General features: G+C 57.2%; 1 protein-coding gene across 1 annotated transcript in view; it reads left to right on the top strand.

Moving 5' to 3' along the window:
- CAPZB (capping actin protein of muscle Z-line subunit beta) overlaps window positions 1-20,958 on the top strand; it is a 56,025-nt gene that overhangs the window by 33,507 nt on the left and 1,560 nt on the right. The window contains exons 2-8 of the mRNA XM_056542041.1: window positions 1,607-1,696; window positions 9,413-9,534; window positions 10,062-10,175; window positions 16,223-16,364; window positions 16,468-16,584; window positions 16,665-16,730; window positions 17,151-17,227. Of these exons, the coding sequence (XP_056398016.1) occupies window positions 1,607-1,696; window positions 9,413-9,534; window positions 10,062-10,175; window positions 16,223-16,364; window positions 16,468-16,584; window positions 16,665-16,730; window positions 17,151-17,227 (728 nt within the window). The remainder of the gene's footprint in view (window positions 1-1,606; window positions 1,697-9,412; window positions 9,535-10,061; window positions 10,176-16,222; window positions 16,365-16,467; window positions 16,585-16,664; window positions 16,731-17,150; window positions 17,228-20,958) is intronic.

A 20,958-nucleotide genomic window follows, 5' to 3' on the forward strand; every position in this document is an offset into this window, starting at 1 on the left:
CACTGTACTGGGGTGTGGGCACTGTATGCACTGTACTGGGGTGTGGGCACTGTATGCACTGTACTGGGGTGTGGGCACTGTATGCACTGTACTGGGGTGTGGGCACTGTATGCACTGTACTGGGGTGTGGGCACTGTATGCACTGTACTGGGGTGTGGGCACTGTATGCACTGTACTGGGGTGTGGGCACTGTATGCACTGTACTGGGGTGTGGGCACTGTATGCACTGTACTGGGTAGAGGGCACGTTCCTGGGTATGATTACTTGGTTAGCTCACTCCCTGGCTCTGGTTTCCGCCGCGGCTCTGTGTGTACTGGATGGGGTGTGGGCACTGTATGCACTGTACTGTATGGGGGCTGGGCACTGTACTGGGGTGTGGGCACTGTATGCACTGTACTAGGGTGTGGGCACTGTATGCACTGTACTAGGGTGTGGGCACTGTATGCACTGTACTGTATGGGGGCTGGGCACTGTACTGGGGTGTGGGCACTGTATGCACTGTACTGGGGTGTGGGCACTGTATGCACTGTACTGGGGTGTGGGCACTGTATGCACTGTACTGGGGTGTGGGCACTGTATGCACTGTACTGGGGTGTGGGCACTGTATGCACTGTACTGGGGTGAGGGAACGTTCCTGGGTATGATTACTTGGTTAGCTCACTCCCTGGCTCTGGTTTCCGCCGCGGCTCTGTGTGTACTGGATGGGGTGTGGGCACTGTATGCACTGTACTGTATGGGGGCTGGGCACTGTACTGGGGTGTGGGCACTGTATGCACTGTACTAGGGTGTGGGCACTGTATGCACTGTACTAGGGTGTGGGCACTGTATGCACTGTACTGTATGGGGGCTAGGCACTGTACTGGGGTGTGGGCACCGTATGCACTGTACTGGGGTGTGGGCACCGTATGCACTGTACTGGGGTGTGGGCACTGTATGCACTGTACTGGGGTGTGGGCACTGTATGCACTGTACTGGGGTGTGGGCACTGTATGCACTGTACTGGGGTGTGGGCACTGTATGCACTGTACTGGGGTGTGGGCACTGTATGCACTGTACTGGGGTGTGGGCACTGTATGCACTGTACTGGGGTGTGGGCACTGTATGCACTGTACTGGGGTGAGGGCACGTTCCTGGGTATGATTACTTGGTTAGCTCACTCCCTGGCTCTGGTTTCCGCCGCGGCTCTGTGTGTACTGGATGGACAGGAATAAGTTACATTAATGGCGGCCGGGCAGTGCACTCTACAGATATCAATGTGCGGTTGGCAGGACTGTGGGTAGACGCTGCCAGGCCCTGGGTCATCTCCACAGAGAGCTGATTCCAAACATTCCCATCCTTATCACTGCTGCACCACGAGCCCAGCGCCACCTGCTGGAAGACACTGTAACAGCTGCCCCAGCCCGATCCTGTGAGAGGTTTCCTGCAGACTTGTAGGGTGGATTACAGAATGCACCACCAGGGCTCCTCCCTGGACCTGTCGGCAGGGGGCACAGGTGGTGGCGCTGGTTCGGGGCTCTTCTGGAGTTATGGGGTGGTGGGTGGTTTTGGGTGAAGATGCTGATTTTTCCTGATGACATCATTGATATTTTTGTGTCTTGTGTTGCAGAGTGACCAGCAGCTGGACTGTGCCTTGGATTTAATGAGGCGTCTCCCCCCACAACAGATCGAGAAGAACCTCAGTGACCTCATTGATTTGGTAAGAGCCTAGAGATCTGGTTATGTCCCTCTCCTCCTCCTCCTGTAGATCGGGTTATGTCCCTCTCCTCCTCCTCCTGTAGATCGGGTTATGTCCCTCTCCTCCTCCTCCTGTAGATCGGGTTATGTCCCTCTCCTCCTCCTCCTGTAGATCGGGTTATGTCCCTCTCCTCCTCCTGTAGATCGGGTTATGTTCTCTCTTCCTTCTGTAGATTGGGTTATATCCCTCTCCTCCTCCTGTAGATTGGGTTATGTCCCTCTCCTCCTCCTCCTGTAGATTGGGTTATGTCCCTCTCCTTCTCCTGTAGATCGGGTTATGTCCCTCTCCTCCTCCTGTAGATCGGGTTATGTCCCTCTCCTCCTCCTGTAGATCGGGTTATGTCCCTCTCCTCCTGTAGATCGGGTTATGTCCCTCTCCTCCTCCTGTAGATTGGGTTATGTCCCTCTCCTCCTCCTGTAGATCGGGTTATGTCCCTCTCCTGTAGATTGGATTATGTCCCTCTCCTTCTCTTGTAGATCGGGTTATGTCCCTCTCCTCCTCCTCCTGTAGATCGGGTTATGTCCCTCTCCTTCTCCTGTAGATTGGATTATGTCCTTCTTCTTCTCCTGTAGATTGGGTTATGTCCCTCTCCTCCTCCTGTAGATCGGGTTATGTCCCTCTCCTCCTCCTCCTGTAGATTGGATTATGTCCTTCTTCTCCTGTAGATTGGGTTATGTCCCTCTCCTCCTCCTGTAGATCGTGTTATGTCCCTCTCCTCCTCCTGTAGATCGGGTTATGTCCCTCTCCTCCTCCTGTAGATCGGGTTATGTCCCTCTCCTCCTCCTGTAGATCGGGTTATGTCCCTCTCCTCCTCCTGTAGGTCGGGTTATGTCCCTCTCCTCCTCCTGTAGATTGGGTTATGTCCCTCTCCTCCTCCTGTAGATCGGGTTATGTCCCTCTTCTTCTCCTGTAGATTGGGTTATGTCCCTCTCCTCCTCCTGTAGATTGGGTTATGTCCCTCTCCTCCTCCTGTAGATTGGGTTATGTCCCTCTCCTCCTCCTGTAGGTCGGGTTATGTCCCTCTCCTCCTCCTGTAGGTCGGGTTATGTCCCTCTTCTTCTCCTGTAGATCGGGTTATGTCCCTCTCCTTCTCCTGTAGATTGGATTATGTCCTTCTTCTTCTCCTGTAGATTGGGTTATGTTCTCTCTTCCTTCTCCTGTAGATCGGGTTATGTCCCTCTCCTTCTCCTGTAGATCGGGTTATGTCCCTCTCCTTCTCCTGTAGATCGGGTTATGTCCCTCTCATTATCCTGTAGATCAGGTTATGTTCTCTCTTCCTTCTGTAGATTGGGTTATGTCCCTCTCCTCCTCCTGTAGATTGGATTATGTCCCTCTCCTTCTCCTGTAGATCGGGTTCTGACTAGAGATGAGCGAACTTACAGAAAATTTGATTCGTCACGAACTTCTCGGCTCGGCAGTTGATGACTTTTCCTGCATAAATTAGTTCAGCTTTCAGGTGCTTCCGTGGGCTGGAAAAGGTGGATACAGTCCTAGGAAACTCTTTCCTAGGACTGTATCCACCTTGTCCAGCCCACCGGAGCAACTAAAATCTGAACTAATTTATGCAGGAAAAGTCAGCAACCGCCGAGCTGAGAAGTTCGTGACAAATCGAATTTACTGTAAGTTCGCTCATCTCTAGTTATGTCCCTCTCCTCCTGTAGATCGGGTTATGTCCCTCTCCTTCTCCTGTAGATCAGGTTGTGTTCTCTCTTCCTTCTGTAGATTTGGTTATATCCCTCTCCTCCTCCTCCTTTCTCCTCCTGTAGATTGGGTTATGTCCCTCTCCTCCTCCTCCTGTAGATTGGGTCATGTCCCTCTCCTGCCCCTCCTCCTGTAGATTGGGTTATGTCCCTCTCATCCCCCTCCTCCTGTAGATTGGGTTATGTCCCTCTCCTCCTCCTGTAGATTGGGTTATGTCCCTCTCCTCCTCCTCCTGTAGATTGGGTCATGTCCCTCTCCTCCTCCTGTAGATTGGGTCATGTCCCTCTCCTCCCCCTCCTCCTGTAGATTGGGTTATGTCCCTCTCCTCCTCCTCCTGTAGATTGGGTTATGTCCCTCTCCTCCTCCTCCTGTAGATTGGGTTATGTCCCTCTCCTCCTCCTCCTGTAGATTGGGTCATGTCCCTCTCCTCCTCCTGTAGATTGGGTTATGTCCCTCTCCTCCTCCTCCTGTAGATTGGGTTATGTCCCTCTCCTTCTCCTCCCGTAGATTGGTTTATGTCCCTCTCCTCCTCCTCCTCCCGTAGATTGGGTTATGTCCCTCTCCTCCTCCTGTAGATTGGGTTATGTCCCTCTCCTCCTCCTCCTGTAGATTGGGTTATGTCCCTCTCCTTCTCCTCCCGTAGATTGGTTTATGTCCCTCTCCTCCTCCTCCTCCCGTAGATTGGGTTATGTCCCTCTCCTCCTCCTGTAGATTGGGTTATGTCCCTCTCCTCCTCCTGTAGATTGGGTTATGTCCCTCTCCTCCTCCTGTAGATTGGGTTATGTCCCTCTCCTCCTCCTCCTGTAGATTGGGTTATGTCCCTCTCCTTCTCCTCCCGTAGATTGGGTTATGTCCCTCTCCTCCTCCTGTAGATTGGGTTATGTCTCTCTCCTCCTGTAGATTGGGTTATGTCTCTCTCCTCCTGTAGATTGGGTTATGTCCCTCTCCTCCTCCTCCTGTAGATTGGGTTATGTCCCTCTCCTTCTCCTCCCGTAGATTGGGTTATGTCCCTCTCCTCCTCCTGTAGATTGGGTTATGTCTCTCTCCTCCTGTAGATTGGGTTATGTCTCTCTCCTCCTGTAGATTGGGTTATGTCTCTCTCCTCCTGTAGATAGGGTTATGTCCCTCTCCTCCTCCTGTAGATTGGGTTATGTCCCTCTCCTCCTCCTCCTGTAGATTGGGTTATGTCCCTCTCCTTCTCCTCCCGTAGATTGGGTTATGTCCCTCTCCTCCTCCTGTAGATTGGGTTATGTCTCTCTCCTCCTGTAGATTGGGTTATGTCTCTCTCCTCCTGTAGATTGGGTTATGTCTCTCTCCTCCTGTAGATCGGGTTATGTCCCTCTCCTCCTCCTGTAGATCGGGTTATGTCCCTCTCCTCCTCCTGTAGATCGGGTTATGTCCCTCTCCTCCTCCTGTAGGTCGGATTATGTCCCTCTCCTCCTCCTGTAGATTTGGTTATGTCCCTCTCCTCCTCCTCCTGTAGATCGGGTTATGTTCTCTCTTCGTTCTGTAGGTTTGGTTATGTCCCTCTACACAGGTTTTTGGGCCCTGTCCTGTCATATGTCTGCACAGGGCCCATGGGACATATGTTTAGATATTCCCTCATTCTCTGTCCTACCTCCTGGTGTTGAGCCTTACAGTCCCATTGACTCTCTTGCTACAGTCATTGCCTCTGCTGCCCCCCTCAGGCCGGACATTGAATCCAACACATTCAGGGAGCAACTGAACAACAAGTGCGCTGTGTGCCCTATGGCCCCCGCGCCATTCCCAGACAGTTTCCCCTCATTATCGGAGCCTCCTGATGCGCCCGCGGTCACGTTCCCAGCGCCGATAATTAGATCACATTAGCCGAGCCGTCAGTCACACGTCTGGTGATCCACACAGGCGGCAGGGGCCCAAGCGTGACTGGAGCGAGACGGAGTTAAGCCGCAGCGTTCTCTCAGATCCTCTTAATGAAGCCGCGGATTGTGGCCTTTATCCCAGGGGAGAAAAGCTGCATCACATAGGGGGGGGATGGACCCCAAACCACAAGCTGTGAAAGCTTCCACCATCAGCGGGGCCCCTGTGGCTTCTGGGGTCTGCAAACATGGACAGGGCACTGGATACAATATAAAGGGGTTTACCTGGAGTCAGACATTGATGAGGAACCTTATGATAGGGCCGACACTGGGGGCTCCAACCTATGGCTTACACAGGATACAAATAGAGTCCTGGGCTGTGGGTCCTAACCAGTGTATGAAGGGCCCCACCAACCCGGTGTATGAAGGGGCCCCCCCCCAACCCAGTGTATGAAGGGCCCCCCCCCCAACCCAGTGTATGAAGGGCCCCCCCCAACCCAGTGTATGAAGGGCCCCCCCAACCCAGTGTAGGAAGGGCCCCCCCAAACCGGTGTAGGAAGGGCCCCCCCAACCCGGTGTAGGAAGGGCCCCCCCAACCCGGTGTAGGAAGGGCCCCCCCCAACCCGGTGTAGGAAGGGCCCCCCCCAACCCGGTGTAGGAAGGGCCCCCCCCAACCCGGTGTAGGAAGGGCCCCCCCCAACCCGGTGTAGGAAGGGCCCCCCCCAACCCGGTGTGGGAAGGGCCCCCCCCAACCCGGTGTGGGAAGGGCCCCCCCCAACCCGGTGTAGGAAGGGCCCCCCCCAACCCGGTGTAGGAAGGGCCCCCCCCAACCCGGTGTAGGAAGGGCCCCCCCAACCCGGTGTAGGAAGGGGCCCCCCCCCCCAACCCGGTGTAGGAAGGGGCCCCCCCCCAACCCGGTGTAGGAAGGGGGCCCCCCCCCCCAACCCGGCGTAGGAAGGGCCCCCCACCCGGCGTAGGAAGGGCCCCCCCCACAACCCGGTGCACGAAGGGCTCCCCAACCCAGTGTGCCCATTAACCCATCCCTGGAAGATTAACCTGTGGACCTCCAACTGTTCCAAAACTACAACTCCCAGCATGCCCTGAGAGCATCACTCATAGTATGGGGCAGCGATATCCAACCTGTTGCTTTCAGCATTGCTCATTATTTAGGTCAAAGACCTCCAATCTCTGACTGTCCAGCTATTGCAGAACTACAACTTGTAGAATGCTGGTGGTTGTAGTTTTGCAACAGCTGGAGAGCCATGCATGATCAATAGCAGTGTTTCCCAACCAGTGTGCCTCCAGCTGTTGCACAACTATAACTCCCAGCATGCCTAGACAGGCTTTGCAACAGCTGGAGAGCTATGGGTTGAAGATCAATGATTCATAACAATGTTTCCCAACCGGGGTGTCTCCAGCTGTTGCAAAACTACAACTCCCAGCATGCCCGGACAGCCAACGGCATGCTGGGAGTTGTAGTTTTGCAACAGCGCTCAAGCCATTGGCTGTTCGGACATGCAGGGAGTTTTGCAACAGCTGGAGGCACTCTAGTAGGGAAACACTGCATTAAGCACTAGAATTTTCAGTGGGTTAGACTGGTGATCACATGACCCAGTTACACTAACAAAATGCATTGATGCAACGGCTGTCTGGGCATGTTGGGAGTTGTGGTTTTGCCACAGCTGGAGGCACCCTGGTTGTCAAACACTGATCCATAGGCTTCTGCTCTGTTGTCCTCCATTGCCCGTGTTCCGCACCAGTTCTCCGCGGTTTCGCTCTAACAACCCCATTTCTTGTCCCCACACTCGGAGCGGATGTTTCCCATGTCGGGTGGTCCGGGGGTCTACACTTCGGCCTCAGGTTTCCTTCGTCTCTGCCGTACTTAAATGTTGTAGGAGGAGATGAATTGTAAGGAACCTCCGGGGCTCCATTGTGCGCAGATCCGTGGGGCCACGTCTGAGCCACGTCCCACCTGTCGGCCGGCAGCGCTCGGATGCTTTCATTTTCCTCTTGGGCCGTATCCCAGCTCGCCATCTCCGCCGCTATCTGGTTACGGCCCTGGACAATGGCCGCAGTCTTGTACGGTTGGTTTACAAGTGGTTAAGTTATTTAAGTTGTGTTCAGATACCTGGCGCAGGGGGCGGAGGAGGGGCCGCGGCTCCAGGTACGACAAGAGGAACCTTGTTCCATGCGCAGCGATCAGAATCTCATTAACTTCTTACAATTTGTCTTCTCTTTGTGTTTCACCTCTTTTAATGTCCCCTGAAGACTTTCTGAAGTTTCATTGTTGAACCCCCTGCTCCCCCCCCCCCGCCCCCGCCCCTCCTCCGTTCGGAGATTTCCGACCCCTTCACCACTCGTCCTCTCAGCACTGATCAATCCGTCCACACACCGGACTCAACCATGACCTGTACAAACTCCTCAGCCCACCCAAGTCTGCTATCCCCCCCAACCAGGTGCATGACGGCCATAGTGAGGGCGGCCATTGTTATATGGATTAATTCATAGGAACACGAACAGCTTCAATATAGAAGAAATCAGCCACTATGTATATACTGATCCTGTATTATACTCCAGAGCTGTACTCACTATTCTGCTGGAGGGGTCACTGTGTACATACATTACATTACTTATCCTGTACTGATCCTGAGTTATATCCTGTATTATACTCCAGAGCTGTACTCACTATTCTGCTGGTGAGATCACTGTGTACATACATTACATTACTTATCCTGTACTGATCCTGAGTTATATCCTGTATTATACCCCAGAGCTGTACTCACTATTCTGCTGGTGAGGTCACTGTGTACATACATTACATTACTTATCCTGTACTGATCCTGAGTTATATCCTGTATTATACTCCAGAGCTGTACTCACTATTCTGCTGGTGAGATCACTGTGTACATACATTACATTACTTATCCTGTACTGATCCTGAGTTATTTCCTGTATTATACACCAGAGCTGTACTCACTATTCTGCTGGTGAGGTCACTGTGTACATACATTACATTACTTATCCTGTACTGATCCTGAGTTATATCCTGTATTATACCCGAGAGCTGTACTCACTATTCTGCTGGTGAGGTCACTGCGTACATACATTACATTACTTATCCTGTACTGATCCTGAGTTATATCCTGTATTATACTCCAGAGCTGCACTCACTATTCTGCTGGTGAGATCACTGTGTACATACATTACATTACTTATCCTGTACTGATCCTGAGTTATATCCTGTATTATACCCCAGAGCTGTACTCACTATTCTGCTGGTGAGGTCACTGTGTACATACATTACATTACTTATCCTGTACTGATCCTGAGTTATATCCTGTATTATACTCCAGAGCTGTACTCACTATTCTGCTGGTGAGGTCACTGTGTACATACATTACATTACTTATCCTGTACTGATCCTGAGTTATATCCTGTATTATACTCCAGAGCTGTACTCACTATTCTGCTGGTGAGATCACTGTGTATATACATTACATTACTTATCCTGTACTGATCCTGAGTTATATCCTGTATTATACTCCAGAGCTGTACTCACTATTCTGCTGGTGAGATCACTGTGTACATACATTACATTACTAATCCTGTACTGATCCTGAGTGATATCCTGTATTATATCCCAGAGCTGCACTCACTATTCTGCTGGTGAGATCACTGTGTACATACATTACATTACTTATCCTGTACTGATCCCGAGTTATATCCTGTATTATACTCCAGAGCTGTACTCACTATTCTGCTGGTGAGATCACTGTGTACATACATTACATTACTTATCCTGTACTGATCCTGAGTTATATCCTGTATTATATCCCAGAGCTGTACTCACTATTCTGCTGGTGAGGTCACTGTATACATACATTACATCACTTATCCTGTACTGATCCTGAGTTATATCCTGTATTATACTCCAGAGCTGTACTCACTATTCTGCTGGTGAGGTCACTGTGTACATACATTACATTACTTATCCTGTACTGATCCTGAGTTATATCCTGTATTATACTCCAGAGCTGCACTCACTATTCTGCTGGTGAGCTCACTATGTACATACATTACTTATCCTTTACTGATCCTGAGTTATATCCTGCACTCACTATTCTGCTGTTGGTTGCAGGTCCCCAGTCTCTGTGAAGATCTCTTGTCCTCGGTGGATCAGCCCCTGAAGATCGCTCGGGATAAGGTGGTCGGGAAGGATTATCTGCTTTGTGACTATAACAGAGATGGCGACTCTTACAGGTAACACACGAGCAGAACTGGTGGCCATATAAAGACCCCTGACCGCAGAACTACAACACCCAGCATGCTCTGTGTTTTGCAGTAGATTAGTGTTTTTCTAACAGTGTGTCTATGGTTGTTGCTAAGCTTCAACTCCCAGCATGCCATGTTTGGAGATGAATGATCCATAGCAGTGTTTCCCAACCAGGGTGCCTCCAGCTGTTGCAAAACTACAACTCCCAGCATGCCAACGGCTGTCCGGGCATGCTGGGAGTTTTGCAACAGCTGGAGGTACCCTGGTTGGGAAACACTGCAGTAGATTGGGAGCTACAGGTTGGGGAAGCTCCATGTGGCCATCCAGGCATGCTGGGAGTTGTAGTTTTGCCCCAGACTGAGGAGATATAAATATGGGGGGGGGGGGGAGGGAGATCTCCTCAGTCACGTGGGACATATTTCTGTGTTCATGTGGTCCTGTCGGACAGTCAGGTTGCTAGGCAGAGAGACCCTAGCAACCCCGATCTCATCCGGTCTTGTCTCTTCGCCCGCAGGTCACCGTGGAGCAATAAGTACGACCCGCCCCTGGAGGATGGAGCCATGCCGTCCGCTCGTCTGCGCAAGCTGGAGGTGGAAGCCAACAACGCCTTCGACCAGTACCGAGACCTGTAGGTGGTCTGTGATGGGGGAGGGGGGGCCGCGCCGTGTAGCAGAGCTGAGTGTGTGGGACGATGATTGAATCCAGATTTCTTTGTTTGGGGCTGGAGCACCAGGGTAACGCAGGATCGGGCCTGGCGCAGACGGCGTGATGTCATGATGAGGTCATGGCTCCCAGCGAGTCGTGTGGTCTCCACATCACACTCCCCCGAACACCCGACAAGCGTTTCTCCAGCTGCCGGGCGGAGTGTCGGCCCCCGGGGGCCCCGCTCTGGGCTCTTCTTCTTCTTCTGCAGTTTCTTGTTTTGTTTCCTATGGAGATATAAACAGGATCTGCAGTCAGGAGACGGGAAAGATGGATCCTGGGATAGAAATGATCGGCACGTCAGATGTCCGGGTCCGGATAACGAGCGGGGGATGCTGGGAGTTGTATACCTGGAGCAGGGGGTAATAGGTGTAAGGGAGGGCGGTCCTGAAAGCCCCCGTGGGCGCACCTCATACAGTGGTCCCTCAACATGCCATGGGAATTCCTTCCAAATGAACCATCGTTACCTGAATCCATCGTATGTTGAGGGATCCGAGCAATAATAATATAGAAAGTTATACTCGTGTCCCCACCGCTCCGGACCGTCACCGCTGCCCTGGATCGTCACTGTCATTACATCCCCGGGGTGTCCCCACCGCTCCGGACCGTCACCGCTGCCCTGGATCGTTCCTGTCATCACATCCCCGGGGTGTCCCCACCGCTCCGGACCGTCACCGCTGCCCTGGATCGTCACTGTCATTACATCCCCGGGGTGTCCCCACCGCTCCGGACCGTCACCGCTGCCCTGGATCGTCACTGTCATCACATCCCCGGGGTGTCCCCACCGCTCCGGACCGTCACCGCTGCCCTGGATCGTCACTGTCATCACATCCCCGGGGTGTCCCCATCGCTCCGGACCGTCACCGCTGCCCTGGATCGTCCCTGTCATCACATCCCCGGGGTGTCCCCACCGCTCCGGACCGTCACCGCTGCCCTGGATCGTCACTGTCATCACATCCCCGGGGTGTCCCCACCGCTCCGGACCATCACCGCTGCCCTGGATCGTCACTGTCATTACATCCCCGGGGTGTCCCCATCGCTCCGGACCGTCACTGCTGCCCTGGATTGTTCCTGTCATCACATCCCCGGGGTGTCCCCACCGCTCCGGACCGTCACCGCTGCCCTGGATCGTCCCTGTCATCACATCCCCGGGGTGTCCCCGCCGCTCCGGACCGTCACCGCTGCCCTGGATCGTCACTGTCATCACATCCCCGGGGTGTCCCCACCGCTCCGGACCGTCACCGCTGCCCTGGATCGTCCCTGTAATCACATCCCCGGGGTGTCCCCGCCGCTCCGGACCGTCACCGCTGCCCTGGATCGTCCCTGTCATCACATCCTCGGGGTGTCCCCGCCGCTCCGGACCGTCACCGCTGCCCTGGATCGTCCCTGTCATCACATCCCCGGGGTGTCCCCACCGCTCCGGACCGTCACCGCTGCCCTGGATCGTCGTTGTCATCACATCCCCGGGGTGTCCCCGCCGCTCCGGACCGTCACCGCTGCCCTGGATCGTCCCTGTCATCACATCCCCAGGGTGTCCCCGCCGCTCCGGACCGTCACCGCTGCCCTGGATCGTCGTTGTCATCACATCCCCGGGGTGTCCCCGTCGCTCCGGACCGTCACCGCTGCCCTGGATCGTCACTGTCATCACATCCTCGGGGTGTCCCCACCGCTCCGGACCGTCACCGCTGCCCTGGATCGTTAGTGTCATCACATCCCCGGGGTGTCCCCGCCGCTCCGGACCGTCACCGCTGCCCTGGATCGTCCCTGTCATCACATCCCCGGGGTGTCCCCACCGCTCCGGACCGTCACCGCTGCCCTGGATCGTCGTTCTCCATCGCTGTCATCACATCCCCGGGGTGTCCCTGCCGCTCCGGACCGTCACCGCTGCCCTGGATCGTCACTGTCATCACATCCCCGGGGTGTCCCCACCGCTCCGGACCGTCACCGCTGCCCTGGATCGTCACTGTCATCACATCCCCGGGGTGTCCCCACCGCTCCGGACCGTCACCGCTGCCCTGGATCGTCACTGTCATCACATCCCCGGGGTGTCCCCACCGCTCCGGACCGTCACCGCTGTCCTGGATCGTTAGTGTCATCACATCCCCGGGGTGTCCCCGCCGCACCGGACCGTCACCGCTGCCCTGGATCGTCACTGTCATCACATCCCCGGGGTGTCCCCACCGCTCCGGACCGTCACCGCTGCCCTGGATCGTCGTTCTCCATCGCTGTCATCACATCCCCGGGGTGTCCCCGCCGCTCCGGACCGTCACCGCTGCCCTGGATCGTCCCTGTCATCACATCCCCGGGGTGTCCCCACCGCTCCGGACCGTCACCGCTGCCCTGGATCGTCCCTGTCATCACATCCCCGGGGTGTCCCCGCCGCTCCGGACCGTCACCGCTGCCCTGGATCGTCGTTGTCATCACATCCCCGGGGTGTCCCCGTCGCTCCGGACCGTCACCGCTGCCCTGGATCGTCCCTGTCATCACATCCCCGGGGTGTCCCCGTCGCTCCGGACCGTCACCGCTGCCCTGGATTGTCACTGTCATCACATCCCCGGGGTGTCCCCACCGCTCCGGACCGTCACCGCTGCCCTGGATCGTTAGTGTAATCACATCCCCGGGGTGTCCCCGCCGCTCCGGACCGTCACTGTCCTCACTTCCCCGGGGTGTCCCCACCGCTCCGGACCGTCACCGCTGACCTGGATCGTCGTTCTCCTTCGCCGTCATCACGTCGCTGTGCACACGCCGCTCCTGTTGGGTGATTGGACGGCGTGCGTTGGCGATGTGATGACGACGAAGGAGAGTGACTGCCATGCAGCGGAGCCTAAAGAGGATGGTCCGGAGCGGCTGGGACAGGTAAGTGACACTGGAGCACACGGGGCAACTTAAACATCTCTCCGGCAGCAGCTGAAGAAGTCTGCGCTGTTTATGCGATGGTCCCGACATACAAAAGCATCATATGTTGAAATTATCGTAGGTCGGGGGATCACTGTACTGGTGTGTGTATAAATGTATATATCTCTGATGTCTATATGTGTGTGTATATATGTGTGTGTGTGTATATATATGTGTGTGTGTGTATATATATGTGTGTGTGTGTATATATATATGTGTGTGTGTATATATATATAATGTGTGTGTGTGTATATATGTGTGTGTGTGTGTATATGTATATGTGTGTGTGTGTGTATATATGTGTGTGTGTGTGTGTGTGTATATGTATATGTGTGTGTGTGTATATGTATATGTGTGTGTGTGTATATATATATAATGTGTGTGTGTGTATATGTATATATCTCTGATGTCTATATGTGTGTATAAATGTATATATCTCTGATGTTTATGTGTGTGTGTGTGTATATATATATATATGTGTGTGTGTATATGTGTGTGTGTATATATATGTGTGTGTGTGTGTGTGTGTGTGTATATATATATGTGTGTGTGTGTGTGTGTATATATGTGTATATATATATATATATATATATATATATATATATATATTTATTGGTGTGAGCCAGGGACATGGCCTCCTCAGGTTTCAGTGTTCCAGCCGAGCTCAGATGTTTGTTGGGCTCTGACTCCAGGACCTTGACATGTAGCCTGAGGGAGGCGCTGCGACAATGACACGCTGAGACTTGGGGTACAGGATGATGACACTCGGGGTACAGGATGATGACACTCGGGGTACAGGATGATGACACTCGGGGTACAGGATGATGACACTCGGGGTACAGGATGATGACACTTGGGGTACAGGATGATGACACTCGGGGTACAGGATGATGACACTCGGGGTACAGGATGATGACACTTGGGGTACAGGATGACGACACTTGGGGTACAGGATGACGACACTCGGGGTACAGGATGACGACACTCGGGGTACAGGAGGATGACGACACTCGGGGTACAGGAGGATGACGACACTCGGGGTACAGGAGGATGACGACACTCGGGGTACAGGAGGATGACGACACTCGGGGTACAGGAGGAGGACGACACTCGGGGTACAGGAGGAGGACGACACTCGGGGTACAGGAGGAGGACGACACTCGGGGTACAGGAGGAGGACGACACTCGGGGTACAGGAGGAGGACGACACTCGGGGTACAGGAGGAGGACGACACTCGGGGTACAGGAGGAGGACGACACTCGGGGTACAGGAGGAGGACGACACTCGGGGTACAGGAGGAGGACGACACTGGGGGTACAGGAGGAGGACGACACTGGGGGTACAGGAGGAGGACAACACTGGGGGTACAGGAGGAGGACGACACTGGGGGTACAGGAGGAGGACGACACTGGGGGTACAGGAGGAGGACGACACTGGGGGTACAGGAGGAGGACGACACTGGGGGTACAGGAGGAGGACGACACTGGGGGTACAGGAGGAGGACGACACTGGGGGTACAGGACGACACTGGGGGTACAGGATAACACTTGGGGTACAGGATAACACTTGGGGTACAGGATGATGACACTTGGGGTACAGGATAACACTTGGGGTACAATGTCGCTGTGATTCTTATACTGAGGTCTGAGATGAGATTTATCTTTCCAGCTTCAGTTCCCATCGCTTGTAGAGGGGCACACACAGGGTTAATGGGGGGGGGGCAGCCTCTTTCTGGGCGTCCGTCCATGGCGGTGCGTGCCAGCAGTGTTGGGGTTGCGGCGGCGCGGGGTCGGCTCTGCCATGTGGTTGCTGTTAGGTCGGTTCGGTCTCTCCGGGGCCCTGTGCGGTTTTTAGCTATCGCTTTAGCGCATTCCTCAAATACCCACAAAAGCCGTTATGTAAAAATCAGCAACGACCACATCAGACCCCCACCCCCACCGCCGCCGCCACCAGACCGCCCCAACCGACCGCCGCCGCACCCCGACCGCCCCCCGCCACCCGATCTCCCCCACCGCCGCCCGACCGCTGCGTTTCCTTTTGAACCAAAGCTGCTGTAGGTAGGAAGAGGTCTGGGGGCATTAACGCCATATAACCCTGCAGGCAGGTCCGCCTGGCAGATTGGGCCAATCAGAGGCCGAGAGCGGGCGATATACCTCACTGCTGACCTCTGGGTTTTGCCCCTTCTTACCCCTCTCGTTTTGCACAATATTTTTCCCCCTCTCGTCTCGCCCCGCCTTGGCTCGTTCCTCTCACCTTGCCCTTCTTGTCTTGCCCCCCCTCTGATTTTGCCCCCCTCTGATTTTGCCCCCCTCTGATTTTGCCCCCCTCTGATTTTGCCCCCCTCTGATTTTGCCCCCCTCTGATTTTGCCCCCCTCTGATTTTGCCCCCCTCTGATTTTGTCCCCCTCTGATTTTGCCCCCCTCTGATTTTGCCCCCCTCTGATTTTGCCCCCCTCTAATTTTGCCCCCTCTAATTTTGCCCCCCTCTAATTTTGCCCCCACCTCTGATTTTGCCCCCCCCTCTGATTTTGCCCCCCTCTCATTTTGCCGCCCCCCCTCTCATTTTTCCCCCCTCTCATTTTGCCCCTCTCATTCCTTTCGTCTCATTTTGCCCGTCTCATTTTGCCCCCTCTGATTTCGCCCCTCTCATTCCTCCCGTCTCATTTTGCCCCCTCTCATTCCTTTAGTCTCATTTTGCCCGTCTCATTTTGCCCCCTCTGATTTTGCCCCTCTCATTCCTCCCGTCTCATTTTGCCCCCTCTGATTTTGCCCCTCTCATTCCTTTTGTCTCATTTTGCCAGTCTCATTTTGCCCCCTCTTATTTTGCCCCTCTCATTTTGCCCCTCTCATTCCTCCCGTCTCATTTTGCCTCCTCTGATTTTGCCCCTCTCATTCCTTTTGTCTCATTTTGCCCCCTCTCATTTTGCCCCCCTCTCATTTTGCCCCCCTGATTTTGCCCCTCTCATTCCTTTCGTCTGATTTTGCCCCCCTCTGATTTCGCCCCCTCTGATTTTGCCCCTCTCATTCGGCCCGTCTCATTTTGCCCCTCTCATTCCTCCCGTCTCTTTTGCCCGCAGGTACTTTGAAGGTGGCGTCTCCTCCGTCTATCTCTGGGATCTGGACCACGGATTCGCCGGCGTGATCCTTATCAAGAAAGCTGGAGACGGTTCCAAGAAGATCAAGGGATGCTGGGACTCCATCCACGTGGTGGAAGTGCAGGTGACGGCTCCCCCTGTGGCCATGATGGCGCACTGCACCCTGTAGGTTTCTTTTAACCCTGTGCGTGCTGCGGATCTCCTCACCAATGTCTTTGTGTTCTCAGGAGAAGTCGAGTGGCCGCACGGCTCACTACAAGCTGACCTCCACCGTCATGTTGTGGCTGCAGACGAACAAGAGCGGCTCCGGGACCATGAACCTGGGCGGGAGCCTCACCCGGCAGGTAAGGGGTCCGGGAGGAGACCACCCTGAGGTCCCATACATAACAGTCTCTTCTCATTCGGGATCTTCGTTCTTTTTCAGATGGAAAAGGACGAGACCGTGAGCGACTCCTCCCCACACATAGCAAATATCGGGCGGCTGGTAGAGGTAGGTGGTCCGTCCTGTAGGGGGACATATCATTGGGGTTCGCTGCTGAGACCCCGCTCCCCACTATCCTCAGTATAATGCAGAGGTGGTGATATCCTGGACCAGATCTGTCAAAAGTTAGAATCTGATTCAGCAATCCAGTGGTCTTCAAACTGTGGCCCTCCAGCTGTTGCAAAACTACAACTCCCATCATGGTCGGACATTCGTTGGCCATCCAGGCATGTTGGGAGTTGTAGTTTTGCAAAAACTGAAGATGAAGACCTTTATATTTGATGCAGTAACGGGAACCTGGTGCGACGCTGAATGACTTCCCCCTGTATTAGATAACACTGTTCTGGTGACCTTTGACCCTTCCTGTAGGTTTGGGATCGGTCTCGGCCGTTTCCTCTGTAAAATAATTTGTTGTTTCTTTTTCTTCAGGACATGGAGAACAAGATCCGGAGCACGCTCAATGAGATTTACTTTGGGAAAACCAAGGACATAGTCAACGGGCTCAGGTAATGGGGCGCCCTCCTCGTGGTCCCGCTGTCCCTCCACCGATCCTCGCTCTCATGTCTCATCGTCTCCTCCACCTCCTGCCTTCTCTATTTATGCTTCATGTCCCTGGTCCTCCTCCTCCGCCCTGCGTCCTCCTCCTCCGCCCTGCGTCCTCCTCCTCCGCCCTGCGTCCTCCTCCTCCACCCTGCACCCCTTGTCCTTCTCCTCCGCCCTGCGTCCTCCTCCTCCGCCCTGCACCCCTTGTCCTCCTCCTCCGCCCTGCACCCCTTGTCCTCCTCCGCCCTGCACCCCTTGTCCTCCTCCTCCGCCCTGCACCCCTTGTCCTCCTCCTCCGCACTGCGTCCTCCTCCTCCGCCCTGCACCCCTTGTCCTCCTCCTCCGCCCTGCACCCCTTGTCCTCCTCCTCCGCCCTGCACCCCTTGTCCTCCTCCACCGCCCTGCACCCCTTGTCCTCCTCCTCTGCCCTGCACCCCTTGTCCTCCTCCTCCGCCCTGCACCCCTTGTCCTCCTCCTCCGCCCTGCACCCCTTGTCCTCCTCCTCCGCCCTGCACCCCTTGTCCTCCTCCTCCGCCCTGCACCCCTTGTCCTCCTCCTCCGCCCTGCACCCCTTGTCCTCCCCTCCTCTGCCCTGCGCCCCTTGTCGTCCCTTCCTCTGCCCTGCGCCCCTTGTCGTCCCTTCCTCCGCCCTGCACCCCTTGTCCTCCTCCACCGCCCTGCGCCCCTTGTCCTCCCCTCCTCCACCCTGTGCCCCTTGTCCTCCCCTCCTCCACCCTGTGCCCCTTGTCCTCCCCTCCTCCACCCTGCGCCCCTTGTCCTCCCCTCCTCCGCCCTGCGCCCCTTGTCCTACTCTTCTCTGCGCCCCTTCTCCTCCCCTCCTCTGCGCCCCTTGTCATCCCCTCCTCCACCCTGCGCCGCTTGTCCTCCCCTCCTCCGCCCTGCGCCCCTTGTCCTCCTCTTCTCTGCGCCCCTTCTCCTCCCCTCCCCTCCTCTGCGCCCCTTGTCCTCCCCTCCTCTGCGCCCCTTGTCCTCCCCTCCTCTGCGCCCCTTGTCCTCCCCTCCTCTGCGCCCCTTGTCCTCCCCTCCTCTGCGCCCCTTGTCCTCCCCTCCTCTGCGCCCCTTGTCCTCCCCTCCTCTGCGCCCCTTGTCCTCCCCTCCTCTGCGCCCCTTGTCCTCCCCTCCTCTGCGCCCCTTGTCCTCCCCTCCTCTGCCCTGTGCCCCTTGTCCTCCCCTCCTCTGCCCTGCGCCCCTTGTCCTCCCCTCCTCCGCCCTGCGCCCCTTGTCCTCCCCTCCTCCGCCCTGCGCCCCTTGTCCTCCCCCCCTGCGCCCCTTGTCCTCCCCTCCTCCTCCCTGCGCCCCTTGTCCTCCCCTCCTCCGCCCTGCGCCCCTTGTCCTCCCCTCCTCCGCCCTGCCCCCCTTGTCCTCCCCTCCTCCGCCCTGGACCCCTTGTCCTCCCCTCCTGCGCCCTGGGCCCCTTGTCCTCCCCTCCTGCGCCCCTTGTCCTCCTTCTCTTCCACCATGTGCCCCTTGACCTCCCCCCCCCCCCCCTCTGCCCAGCACCCTGCAGCCCTTGCCCTCTTCCTACTCTGCCCCTCGTCGTCCTTCTCCGCTCCTCATCTTTCACCCCTCACGCTCCTCCTCTGCCCCTCGGCCCCGCTCCTCCTCTGCCCCTCGGCCCCGCTCCACCTCTGCCCCTCGGCCCCGCTCCACCTCTGCCCCTCGGCCCCGCTCCTCCTCTGCCCCTCTGCCCCTCTCCTCCTCTGCCCCTCGGCCCTGCTCCTCCTCTGCCCCTCGGCCCCGCTCCTCCTCTGCCCCTCGGCCCCGCTCCTCCTCTGCCCCTCGGCCCCGCTCCCCCTCGGCCCCGCTCCTCCTCGGCCCCGCTCCTCCTCGGCCCCGCTCCTCCTCTGCCCCTCGGCCCCGCTCCTCCTCTGCCCCTCGGCCCCGCTCCTCCTCTGCCCCTCGGCCCCGCTCCTCCTCTGCCCCTCGCCCCGCTCCTCCTCTGCCCCTCGGCCCCGCTCCTCCTCTGCCCCTCGGCCCCGCTCCTCCTCCTCTGCCCCTCGGCCCCGCTCCTCCTCCTCTGCCCCTCGGCCCCGCTCCTCCTCCTCTGCCCCTCGGCCCCGCTCCTCCTCCTCTGCCCCTCGGCCCCGCTCCTCCTCCTCTGCCCCTCGGCCCCGCTCCTCCTCCTCTGCCCCTCGGCCCCGCTCCTCCTCCTCTGCCCCTCGGCCCCGCTCCTCCTCCTCTGCCCCTCGGCCCCGCTCCTCCTCCTCTGCCCCTCGGCCCCGCTCCTCCTCCTCTGCCCTCGGCCCCGCTCCTCCTCCTCTGCCCCTCGGCCCCGCTCCTCCTCCTCTGCCCCTCGGCCCCGCTCCTCCTCCTCTGCCCCTCGGCCCCGCTCCTCCTCCTCTGCCCCTCGGCCCCGCTCCTCCTCCTCTGCCCCTCGGCCCCGCTCCTCCTCCTCTGCCCCTCGGCCCCGCTCCTCCTCCTCCGCCCCTCGCCCTCCCATCGGGCCCCTTGTTGTGTCATGCTCTCATTCCAGCCTCTTCTCTCTCCTCTGCCGGCCTCGGTGTAGATCTATAGACGCAATCCCCGACAACATTAAGTTTAGGCAACTCCAGCGGGAGCTGTCACAGGTCCTGACCCAACGCCAGATCTACCTGCAGCCAGATAACTAGTCCAGGTACCCACTGTGCGTCCTCCCTGACACGGGCCGGTGGTGTCCGCATGGTGTGACCCTCACGATGGCACTGTGTACTGCATGGCAGCCGGCGGCTCGGGCAGCATTGTCGGCTCCAGTGTTGTGCATGTCAGTATGAGGAGTCGGAGTTCTCACTTAGTTAGTATTTGCAGCTTTTCCTGCCCGCTATGCATTACTGCAGCAGCTTCCTGCGGGTGATGGGTCCTGACCCGCCCGGTCACATGTGGAGGAAGCTGCCCGAACGTGAGGCTGCATGGAGTGAAGACTAATCCCTTGTGGAGTTTACTGAGATGCATGTAATCTAACATGGAGTGTGTGAGGGGAGGGGCTGACTGCGCTAGGGGGAGGGTCTGACTGCGCTAGGGGGGAGGGGCTGACTGCGCTAGGGGGGAGGGGCTGACTGCGCTAGGGGGGAGGGGCTGACTGCGCTAGGGGGGAGGGGCTGACTGCGCTAGGGGGGAGGGGCTGACTGCGCTAGGGGGGAGGGGCTGACTGCGCTAGGGGGGAGGGGCTGACTGCGCTAGGGGGGAGGGGCTGACTGCGCTAGGGGGGAGGGGCTGACTGCGCTAGGGGGGAGGGGCTGACTGCGCTAGGGGGGAGGGGCTGACTGCGCTAGGGGGGAGGGGCTGACTGCGCTAGGGGGGAGGGGCTGACTGCGCTAGGGGGGAGGGGCTGACTGCGCTAGGGGGGAGGGGCTGACTGCGCTAGGGGGGAGGGGCTGACTGCGCTAGGGGGGAGGGGCTGACTGCGCTAGGGGGGAGGGGCTGACTGCGCTAGGGGGGAGGGGCTGACTGCGCTAGGGGGGAGGGGCTGACTGCGCTAGGGGGAGGGGCCGACTGCGCTGTGGGGGGGGAGGAGGGGCCGACTGCGCTGTGGGGGGGGGGAGGAGGGGCCGACTGCGCTGTGGGGGGGGGAGGAGGGGCCGACTGCGCTGTGGGGGGGGGGAGGAGGGGCCGACTGCGCTGTGGGGGGGGGGGAGGAGGGGCCGACTGCGCTGTGGGGGGGGGAGGAGGGGCCGACTGCGCTGTGGGGGGGGGGAGG

This window comes from Hyla sarda, chromosome 10, assembly GCF_029499605.1.
Source record: "Hyla sarda isolate aHylSar1 chromosome 10, aHylSar1.hap1, whole genome shotgun sequence".
Lineage (NCBI taxonomy): Eukaryota > Metazoa > Chordata > Amphibia > Anura > Hylidae > Hyla > Hyla sarda.